General features: G+C 37.9%; 1 protein-coding gene across 1 annotated transcript; it reads right to left on the bottom strand.

Moving 5' to 3' along the window:
* Positions 1-5,179: 5,179 nt before the first annotated feature.
* Positions 5,180-6,124, bottom strand: LOC141572813 (olfactory receptor 7A17-like). The gene has a single exon (XM_074338683.1). It carries the CDS (start codon positions 6,122-6,124, stop codon positions 5,180-5,182), a length of 945 nt encoding a protein of 314 aa, XP_074194784.1.
* Between the last annotated feature and the right edge of the window lie 5,514 nt (positions 6,125-11,638).

Below are 11,638 nucleotides of genomic sequence, written 5' to 3'. Positions count from 1 at the left end.
CGACCCCTGTGCATGCTTCTTAAAGTGGTGGTAAGAGTGAGCTTTGGCAGACTTGAATGTGCAGGTCTGGGAGAGACCATAGTTTCTCTCTCTCTTTCTCTGTCTCTCTCTCTCTCTTTTTCAGTTTCAGGTGTACAAAAGAATGTAATAGATATTTACACCCCTCACACAGGGATAATCCCCCTCCCCCAATCTACTACCCCTCTGACATCGTATATAACTGTTATAATTCCATTGACTCTATTCCCTATGCTGTACTCCACATCCTGTGACTATATATATATATATTAAATTATAGCTGACATTCAGTATTATAGTCTCTTGAGCTATAATGCCTCCTTCAGGAAAACAAAGAGAGGCTGTCAGCACTTGGTCTTGTGTCTTGTAGGCTTGACAGAGGGCATACAAGTTTAAGAATCCTGCCACAAGAGAGAGCAAGAAGTGTGGCACTAAACTGAAAAAAAAAAAAAAAAGTGTGGAGCTGATGTAACCATAGAAGATAGGAGAAGGCCTTAGAACCTCTAGCAGGACTGACAGAAGGTATTTCTCCTCTAAGGCAGTTAGTAAAGACTGGAGGAAATCACCACTAATTCATATGCAAAGGCAGCAATGCAAAACTTCAAGGAACATGTAAATAAACAAGGAAACATGAGACCACCAAAGTATCACAATAATAGCCCAGTAACCAAATCCAAAGATATGAATGAATATCTATAATTTACCTGATAAAGAGTTCAAGATAGCTGTTTTATAGACACTCAATGAGATACAACAAAACACAGAAAGACAATTCAATAAAGTCAGGAACATAACACATGAACAAAATGAAAAGTTTAACAAAGAGGTAGAAATCACAAAAAAAACCACACCAAAAAGATATTCTGGAGCTTAAGAATTCAATGAATAAAATGAAAATGCAATAAAGAGCATCAACAGGAAAATGGCCCAAGAAAAAAAAGTATCTGTGAGATACAAGACAGGAACTTGGAAATTATTTAGTAAGAGTAGAATTTGAAAAAGGAATAAAAAAAAGGTGAAAAACGCCTACGTGATCTTTTAGATACCATCAAAGAAGAAATTTGTGAATTACTGGAGCTACACAAGGAGAAGAGAGGCAAAGGGAGAAAAAGCGTATTTAAAGAAATAAGAGATGAGACCTTCCCAAATGTGGGGAGATTAGATATCCAAGTTTATAAAATTCGTAGATCACCGAACAAACTAAACCTATGGAGATCCTCTATAAGACATGTTATCTGTAAAAGGAATTGTTTGTTTCATTTCTTTTTCTGAAATTTCATTGTTAGTATCTAGGAATGCAATGATTTTTGTACATTGATTTTGTATCCTGCAACTTTACTGTATTTGTTTATTATTTCTAATAGTTTTTTTGTGGAGTCTTTAGGGTTTTCTATATAAAGAACCATGTCATCTGCAAAAGGTGACAATTTAACTTCTTCCTTCCCAATTCAGATGCCTTTATTTGTTTCTCTTGCCAGATTGCTCTGGCTAGGACTGCCAATACAATGTTGAATAACAGTGGTGAAAGGGGGCAACCCTGTCTTGTTCCTGAACATAGAGAAAAAGGCTTTAGTTTTTCACCATTTATTATATTAGCTGAGGGTTTGTCATATATGGACTTTATTATGTTAAGGTATTTTCCTTCTATACCCATTTTATTAAGTGTTTTAATCATAAATGGATGTTGTATCTTGTCAAATGCTTTTTCTGCATCTATTGATATGATCATATGATTTTTATCTTTTATTTTGTTTATGTGGTGTATCACATTGATCAATTTGCATATGTTGAACCATCCTTGTGCCCTGAGATAAGCGCCACTTGATCGTGCTGTATAATCTTTTAAATGTACTGTCGTATTCAACTTGCTAGTATTTTGTTTAGGATTTTTGCATCTGTTTCAACAGAGACATTGGTCTGTAGTTTTCTTCTTTTGTGTTATACTTACCAGGGTTTGGAATCAGGGTAATGTTGGCCTCGTAAAATGAGTTAGGAAGTACTGATAAACGTTCAGCTCTTTTGGGGAAGACTTAGAGGAGGACAGGTGTTACATGCTCTTTGAATGTTTGGTAGAATTCACTAGTGAAGCTTGGACCCCTGGCCTTGGCCCTTTGCTTTTGGGGAGGTTTTGGATGATCGTTTCAATTTCCTTACTGTTGCTCAGTCTATTTGCATTTTCCAGTTCTTCGTGATTCAATCTAGGAAGGCTATTTGTTTCTAAGAACTTGTCCATTTCTTCTAGGTTATTGAATTTGGTAGCATACAGTCCTTCAAAGTATTCTTGTATGATGCTTTGTATTTCTGTGATATCTGTCATAACTTCTCTTTCATTTCTGATTTTGTTTATTTGTGCTTTTTCTCTTTTTATCTTAGTGAATCTAACCAGGGGTTTGTCAATTTTATTAGTCTTTTCAAAGAACCAGCTCTTTGTTGCTTAATTTTTGCTATTGTTCTCTATTTCATTGAATTTATTTATTTTTGTTCTCTCATTTAATTCTCTCTAATTTTTATTATTTCCTTCCTCCTGCTGATTTTGGGTTTCAGTTGTTCTTTTTCTAGTTCTTTAAAGTGTAATGTTAGGTTGTTTATTTGGGATTTTTCTTGTTTCTTGAGATAGGTCTGTAATAATATAAATTTCTTACTTATTACTTTGTTTTGCTGCATCCCAATAATTGATAGGATATATTTTCATTCTCATGTATTTCTATGTATCTTTTGATCTCTCCTTTTATTTCTTCTTTGACCCAGTCATTCTTAAATAGCATGTTGTTTAATAGCCACATATTTGTGGTTTTCCTGCTTTCTTTTCAAAGCCTTGTGATCAGCAAATATGCTTGGTATGATTTCAGTTTTCTTAAATTTGTTGAGGTTAGTTTTATGTCCCAACATATGGTCTATTTTTGACTACGTTCCACGTACACTAGAAAAAGAATGTATAGTCTAGTGTTCTAGGATGAAGTGCTCTATAATTATGTCCATTTGATCTAATGTATCATTTAAGGTTGATATTTCCTTACCCATTTTCTGTTTGCATGATCTATCCATAGCTGTCAATGATGTACTTAGGTCCCCTGTTATAATTGTGTTTTCGTCAATTGCTCCCTTTAGTTCTGTTAGTAGTTGCTTTGGTGCTCCCTGATTGGGGACATATGTATTGATAAATGTTATGTCTTCTTGTCTTATTGTCCCCTTTATCATTATGAAATGTCCATCTTTGTCTCTTGTTATCTTTTTTATCCTGAGGTCTGTTTTATCTGCTATAAGTGTGGATACACCCACTTTTCTCTGGATACCATTTGCTTGGAGTATCAATTTCCACCCTTTCACTTTGAATCTGTATTTGTCCTTGTAGCTGAGATGTGTTTCTTGGAGGCAGCATATGGTTGGGTTTTGTTTTTTGATCCAATACGCTCCTCTGTGCGTTTTTATTGGTGGTTTAGTTCATTTACATTTAGGGTGATTATTGATATATGAAGATTTCCTATAACCATTTTGTCTTTTGTTTTCTGGTGTCTTGGTGTCTCCATTGTTTCTTTGCCTTTTTGTTGCTGTCTGCTATTTTTGTGTGGTGGTATTCTAAATATGATTTTCCCCTCTGTTTCTTCTTTTTTTTATGTTATATCTCTAAGTTCTTGATTTTTTTTTTGAGTGGTTACTGTAAAATTTATGTAAAACAAAGTTTCATCTATTGAAGGACACTTTGGATAATTGGATAAAGAAGATGTGATATATATACACAATGGAATACTATTCTGCCATAAGAAAAAATGAAATAATGACATTTGCAACACATAGATGGATCTTGAGATTATTATGCTAAGCAAAATAAGTCAGACAGAAAAAGTCGAGAACTATATGACTTAACTCATATGTGGGATATAAAACTGAAAAGTTAAAATGAACAAGACAAACAAAGAAACAAAAACTCATAGATGCAGACAACAGTTCAGTGGTTACCAGAGGGTAAGCGGGAGAAGTGGTAATAGAAGAGAGAAAAGGGGGTTAAATATATGGTGATGGAAGGAGAACAGATTCTGGGTGGTGAACACACAGTGCAATATATAGATGATGTATTATAGAAATGTACACTTGAAACCAATATAGCTTTACTAACCAATATCACCCCAATAAATTTAATAAAAGATATTTCAAAAAATAAAATAAAACTGACAACCATTCTACATTAAATCTTTGTGTCTAAGTTTCTATATTTTTAAAATTTTACGTTAATTCAGCCTATCATTATTTTCATTTCTATTCTCTCCAACTTTCTTGTAAACTTCTGTTCAACATAAAAGGTGGAATTATTGAGTAGGTGTGTGTACATATATGACAGTGAGTGTGTTTACTTATTATAAACAATATATAAATACACATATACACAAACACACTACTAACTCATGAAAGAGTTCTTGGATCCAACAAAGTATTTCTACAGATTTCATTCACCTTGACCACATTCATAAGAATTATTATAATCCTACGTTACCATCAGAAAAAAGGAAACTAGGCTCATGGAGATTCAATTTTTCACAGTAATGTAACAATGTGATTAACCTTTTTGTACACTTGCTTGAATTATGTATACATGGACCCATTCAATATGTATTCTTAATTTTGTAAAGTCCCTTTAATTCGGCAAATTGTACACTTTAACTACGTGCAGGAAAAGTGAAATGATGCAATAGCTCAAGGTAGAGCGCAGGTAGCTGAGTCACACTTTAACATTGGGAGGGAGAAATGTCACTGGGTAGAAAACAAAGTGGATATATGGATATAAAAACAGTGATGTAAATATAAGGCAAATCACATTTGGTAAACTCATCTCTTTTGTAAACTAAAAGATTAAACTGTCAAAAATAGGTTCAAGACGGGTGCACTACAGCCTAACACCTCATCCTCGATGAGCTATAGAAACGTAAAATAGAGACTCCCAGCTGATGCAGACTTATGAGTATGTGAGCAGACAGTAGTCAATTACTATCATATAATCCCATTTACAAATGCATTAAAGAAAACATAGCATTTAGGACAGTTTATTATGCAGCATCAGCTAAATCATACAACAATCAAGGCAAACAAAACTGAGGACAATTACAATTACAATAATCTCTATTTAAACATTTTCATATGTTTTGATGTTCAAAGACAGCATTCATGATCACTCTGTTATTTTTCTTCCTGTCATCCCAAGGAATCTTTTCAGAGCCCCCTTTATATCTTTATTCCTGAGACTGTAGATGAAGGGGTTCAGCATGGGTGTGACCACTGTGTACAGGACCGAGGCTGTAGCACTAGAGTGTGCATTGTGGGTAGCAGGAAAGCTGAGGTACACTCCTAGGCTTGTTAAATAAAATAAGGAGACAACTGAGAGGTGAGACGCACAGGTAGAAAATGCTTTATACTTCCCCTGAGCAGATGACATTGCACGTATGGAGGAAACAATCTTAGAGTAAGAGTAAAGGATCCCAGCCAGGGGACCACCACCCACCAGCATAGCTGCAAAATACAACACCAGGTTGTTAAGAAAGGTGTCAGAACAGGCAAGTTGGATCATCTGGTTGAGTTCACAGAAAAAGTGGGGGATTTGCAAATCTGCACTGAAGGACAGCCTCAGCACCATTAAGCTTTGTAACAAAGAATGCAGGACACTCATGATCCAGGACAACAGAACCAACTGTCCACAGAACCGGGGGTGCATGATGACCGTGTAGTGCAGGGGGTGACAGATGGCCACGAAGCGGTCATAGGCCATCACGGTCACGAGGAAGTTATCCAACCCTGCAAAAAGTATAAAAAAGTACATCTGCGTGATGCAGCCTCCATAGGTTATGACTTTGCTCTGCGTCTGGATGCTCACCAGCATCTTAGGGACGGTGGTGGAGGTGAAACAGATGTCCACAAAGGACAGGTTGGAGAGGAAGAAGTACATGGGCGTGTGCAGGTGGGAGTCTGAGCTGACGGCCAGGACGATGAGCAGGTTTCCTAACACAGTGATCAGGTACATGGAGAGGAAAAGCCCAAAGAGGAGGGGCTGCAGGTCTGGCTCCTCTGAAAGTCCTAAAAGAAGAAATTCTGAAATTCGTGTACCATTGTCTGGTTCCATGGAGGTGATGACTAGGAATGAAAATATAACAAGATTAATCTTCACACATGGACACTAGTGACATGTTGAAATGATACAATTTATATTTTGCAGTCAAATACATATATAATACATATATGTTTTGTAGAAAACTGATCCCCTTTAAGGACTCTTCCATTACATCTCTGATTAGGGATTCCTGTTCCACTCTCAGCTTTCTGCACAGTAAATCACGTATTTTATAGGATTGATGAGAAATTCTTTCTTGCATTTGAGGAATACCGTGTTTCCCCAAAAATAAGACCTAGCCAGACCGTCATCTCTAATGTGTCTTTTGGAACAAAAATTAATATCAGACCCGGCATTCTATTCTATTCTATTCTATTCTATTCTATTCTATTCTATTCTATTCTATTCTATTCTATTCTATTCTATTCTATTCTATTCTTTTCTATTCTACCTGGTCTGATATTAAAATAAGACCAGGGCTTATATTAATTTTTGCTCCAAAAATTAAATATATGCATTAGAGCTAATGGTCCAGCTAGGTCTTATTTTCGGGGAAACACAATATATGCTGAGTCCTGACATTTACTCATCAAGGACTGTAGGGTGCTGAGAAGCAAAAGTTTTTATAACTCAATGAAGGGGAAAGAATATAAGGAAATAAAAAAATCATATAACATCAGTCTGGGCAGGTTCTTTGAAGGAAACGAAAGTAGGTATACGAAAGATGGATGAGTGTGTTATTTTTACTAGAATTGAGAAAGACCTGCAAAGAATGTACCGTTTGAACAGAGACCTCAAGGAAGACAAAGGGCAAGACATGAAGACATCTGGGAAGTGTGTAGCTGAATAAGAAAGAGCCAGTGCAAAGGTCCTGAGGTTGGCACTTGTTTCAAATAATCATGTCTCACAAGGAAACCTGTGGTGAGGGAATGAGCAAGGAGAGTGATAAGGATGGAGTGAAAGAGAATGTTGAGGACTGAGAAGGCCTGTCAGCTACAGCTGAAACTACAAGACACAGGGAGTCGGTTGATTACATGTTCCTCCCACGTTATTTATTTATTTATTTCCCAAGGGCTCCAGTGAGTAGAAGTGATCCCTTCTTTGTTTCCCTCTGTTTGGTAATATTCTGGCATCTGTATTTTAAGAGACACATTTTGGCGTGTATGAGCGAGGTACCCCTGACCTGAGAACTGCTCATGCTCCATAAACCACACACACACACACACACACACACGAGAGAGAAAGAGAGAGAGACTGAGAGAGAGACAGAGACAGAGACAGAGACAGAGAGACAGAGAGATCTGATCAGGTGGGATGTTCCCTGAGAGATAATGATGGGAAGAAACATCCTTGTTTCTGGAGACATGCCAACCACGGTTATGTTCCTTTGAGACCCACAATAACTAATAAAGTAGCAAAACCAATTTATTTGAAAGAGAAAAGAACAATATCATTACGATGTGAAAACACCTTACAGAATGAACATCCCGGCAGAAAATGTGCTAAGAGAATAAATCTACAATGTACGAAAGAAAATATACAATGTGCATGAAAAACAAAGTTTTTAAAGCTGCAATGGGAGGAGACTTTTGTAAATTACATTAAGTGAAACGGTTTTGGAAACAAAAAACTGGGTTTTCATTCTGGGATCTACCCCATCTTAGCATTTTGAACCTGGAGAGACAGGCGGACCATTCCAAATGCTAATATCGTCACCCAAGCAGTGCAGACAGTGGTGTCCATCAGGGTGGTGACAGAGCTTAGCAGTGTGTGTAAGAGGCTCAGCCCAGTGTCTCCTGTTGGAAACTGAATGGCCATCTCTGATGATAAGGTGAGGCTGATTGTTTTCTTCTATCTCTCAAATGTCTCCATTGCTTCCTTACCTCTTGGTCCCCAATTCCACAGCCCCATTTCAGTTCCTAGTCATCTCCCATCTGGCACAGACTGGGACCCCTCTAGCCAGATATTCGCATTGACCCATGGAAATCTCAGTACATTATGAAGCTGATCATCGAACTCCCTGATTTATATCCCCCCTACTGACTCTCCAATGGAGATAGAAGCCAAAATTCTGTAGCTCCAAACAGGAGGCTCAAGTCTCTGTGACCTTTGTGCCAGCTTCACCGTCACAGGGCCCTGCCCTCCCTCACACTGATCTCCTTAACATTGAACTTGACTCCCAGCTCCACCTGACACCACAGCATAAGGCTCAGAGCCTTTACACACCCAACTTTCCTCTGCTTGCAGTCTCCCCACTGGGCTTTCTGGAATTTTTCACCCCCTCTCCATCCTCCAAACTCCATCTGCTTTCTCAAAATGACTGGATCCTCTCCTTCATGCACCTTTGTTGCCTTAACATTCCCACAGGAAAAGAACACTTTCTCATGCACTTAATGTAGGTGTTAGGGTGCCCACGGTGTAATTTTTATTTAATTCCATGTCTTTTTCCCTGCTGGACAGTGAGACATGTAGATGTTACACTAGTACCACCCTCTCACGAGACTTAGCTTAATTAGCAACAGTGGCTGAAAAACTGTGTCTCCTATGACGGAGTGAGAACGTGTCCTCAGAGAATTGCTGATGATGAGAGAAAGAAGAGAAGAAGGAAATACTAACCTAGGTATGGAGGAGACACTAAAGAAATGTTTTCCATGATCTGAGGTCAGGACTCATTAGGTTGTCAGACTATGGTTTGTGAGATTTAAATATAATAGAATCAATACGGCACACACACAAAAGTGTTAGAATGCATTATACATCATGAGGATACACACAAAATCATTTCATGGTTCTCTTTGTCAGTTGTGTGTGTGTGTGTGAGAGTGTTTTCATGTGTGTGTATTGCTGTGTTGGTGGGAAAAGGTAGCTGCTATTTTTAAAAACACATCTAATCTCAAAAAGCACACAGTTGGCAATAAAGCAAAACAGATGTGAAATAAGAACACAATATGTATGAAAGGAGATTATTACTACTAAGGGTGAAGGAGAACGTTTTACATTTAAAAAGTGATAGGGGGACACAATATGATGGATGGATAGAACTGACCACACATAATTTATACATTTTCATACATACCACCCAAATACATCTATACATATATAGAATAATTCACTGTCAAATTGCAAAATCTTTGGTGAAAAAACTCCAATTTTTGTCTGAAAGTATGGAATCCAAAACCACAATAAGAACTCAGACCTCACTCCATAAACTGTGTCAAGAACTTGCACAATTAACAGCGAAGTAGAAGACGTTTAAACCCAAAATATATGCAGTCACACCAGGAATAAAATAATTGCAAAAAGTGAAACTCTTTAGTATCCCTTTTTTAGATTTATCAAAACAATGTGTTTTTATGTGAATACCCGATGTGGGAAATGATACCACGAAACGTTTCTCTCAGGAACGGCTGTGGCAAGGTAGTATGTACCACCTTGGTCTGGATCTTTTTAATGAATACAAAACACGCTCAAATAAACCCTAGCTTAATTGTTTTAAAAAAAGCCCTCACTTCACTGCTGATGCCTCCACACCTAATCCTCTGTTTTCCTGCCCCCCCGAACTGCAAGACTCCTGTGTATGTTCTGATTTTACTGGAGCCACTTTATGCCCCCCATTCCTTCCTCCGTCTCTTCCAACTTGACGTCCATTCCCATCATGGAATTATCAACAATGACCCTGGTATTGCTGCTTCCAGTGAACTCTTCTCTTTTCAAAATACTAACTAAACTATTTTTACATTAATTAGTCTACCTGGCAAAGAAACGTGGCCATCTCTCTGCTCTGGGCTAGGCTGGTTAGGCTCTCAGGTGACCTCAGGTGAAAGTTCTCGACTTACCTCATCTCTGACCCTTTCCTGACATCTCTGCTGAGCTCCCTGACTCACCTGGATGGGGTCTCTGAGAGGCAGGACTCTGGGTGGAAGTGTGAATTCCTCCCTGGATGGTTGATCATGGAAACGGAAGCTCTGTCCCCAGAAAAGACAGCAGGAAGGAGTGAAGCAATGGTCCCCACCAGGCTTAGGAATCCAAAAGCAACAAACATGTCCTGTAAAGCCCAGGCTTGCCTATGCAGCAAGGAGATACTTTCAGCTCCCTTTATCTGCTCATTAGGCACTGCTTCCGTTGTGACGGCCACCTCTGGGCACCCGATTTCCCTCTGAGACACTTGTCTAGGCTGAATGGAAATTTTTCCTGCCAATTCTTGTTCTTAAGGGACAAGGTTAGAATTCAAGTCAATCCTGTTTTTGTTACTGCTTCTCCATGACGCTCCCACCTGCCAGAGGTCTCACCTGCCAGCACCTTATCCCAACCCTGAGTCAGAGTTCTCTCAAAAGTCTAAGTCTGAGGACTCTGCCTTCACTGGGTCCCTTGGGTCCTCAAAGCACTGACTTGTGGGGGGACACACCCCTGATAGCTCCAGAAAATTGCCATTTCCTTCTTCAATAAGGGGGAAAACTGTGTGACTTTGATGTAAAGCTTTGGGCCCTATACAAGTGGGCTTCATGACACATCACCCTCTGGGAGTTCAGAACGAGCCACCCCAAGATTGCAGATTATTTGGAGCTAAGGGCAATGTTAGCTTTGGGCTCAAGAAAATGTCTGCTCCTCTCTTTAACCACCTATAAGAACTTGAATTAGGGACCTTTCCCTTATGGGAGACTATCAGAGATAGTCTCTTTTTGACCCATCTATATGGCCCAGAAAATTTTTATTTACTAAACATCTGCTCTTATCATCCTGTAACGACCCTCTGAAGCCTCCAAAGCACCCGACCTCATCCCTAGCTCAGGATGTCTTACACACCAATGTTCCCTTTCTAGCTCTGAACCTCTCATGTATGTGGGGTTCCCATACATACGTATGTATTAAATTAGGTTTTCTCTTGCTAATCTGTCTCAAGTCTAGCTAATGATTATACCAGCCAAAAGAACCCTGAGGGTAGAGGAAAGTTTGTTCCTTAGCCACAAGCTAACTCAATGAGGAATTTCATACTCATATCAGAAGTTAGGAGCTGCCATTTAGTCCCACATTACAAAATTTCAAATCTTGTATACGCAGTTGTTTTCCCTATTATTTTTAATTTCTGTAGTTTTAATTACTCGTACATATATTAGAATTCTTAACCTTTAAAAACGTTAATTTCTAGTGAAAAATAAGAAGCAAGCAATTGTGAATTGTCTATTATATGAGCATTTATACATTTATGAACACATTATAATTTATAGAAATATAGTTTTTCATAGCACAAAAATAAATGTTTTTAATGTGGTATGATACATGTTTATTAATGGACCCAAATATCTTTAGTTCTTCTATAATAAGAAGCAAAAAATCTATACACCTATGTTCAGTAATTAATATATCATTATTTTATCTTATTTGGAAATGGTCTAGACAGTCAATGACTATCCATCATTTAATTTACTTAGCAAAACTTTAAAGTTTCAAGTTACCAAAGTGATTTATTAGAAAAACTTTTAAGTACATATACAATATAATTATTGCTAGAGAGTTAACCTAAAGAAA

This window comes from Rhinolophus sinicus, linkage group LG07 (assembly GCF_036562045.2).
Source record: "Rhinolophus sinicus isolate RSC01 linkage group LG07, ASM3656204v1, whole genome shotgun sequence".
NCBI classification, from domain to species: Eukaryota; Metazoa; Chordata; class Mammalia; order Chiroptera; family Rhinolophidae; genus Rhinolophus; species Rhinolophus sinicus.
Note: the sequence above shows the minus strand (reverse complement) of the source record. Positions and strands in the feature narration are given on the sequence as shown.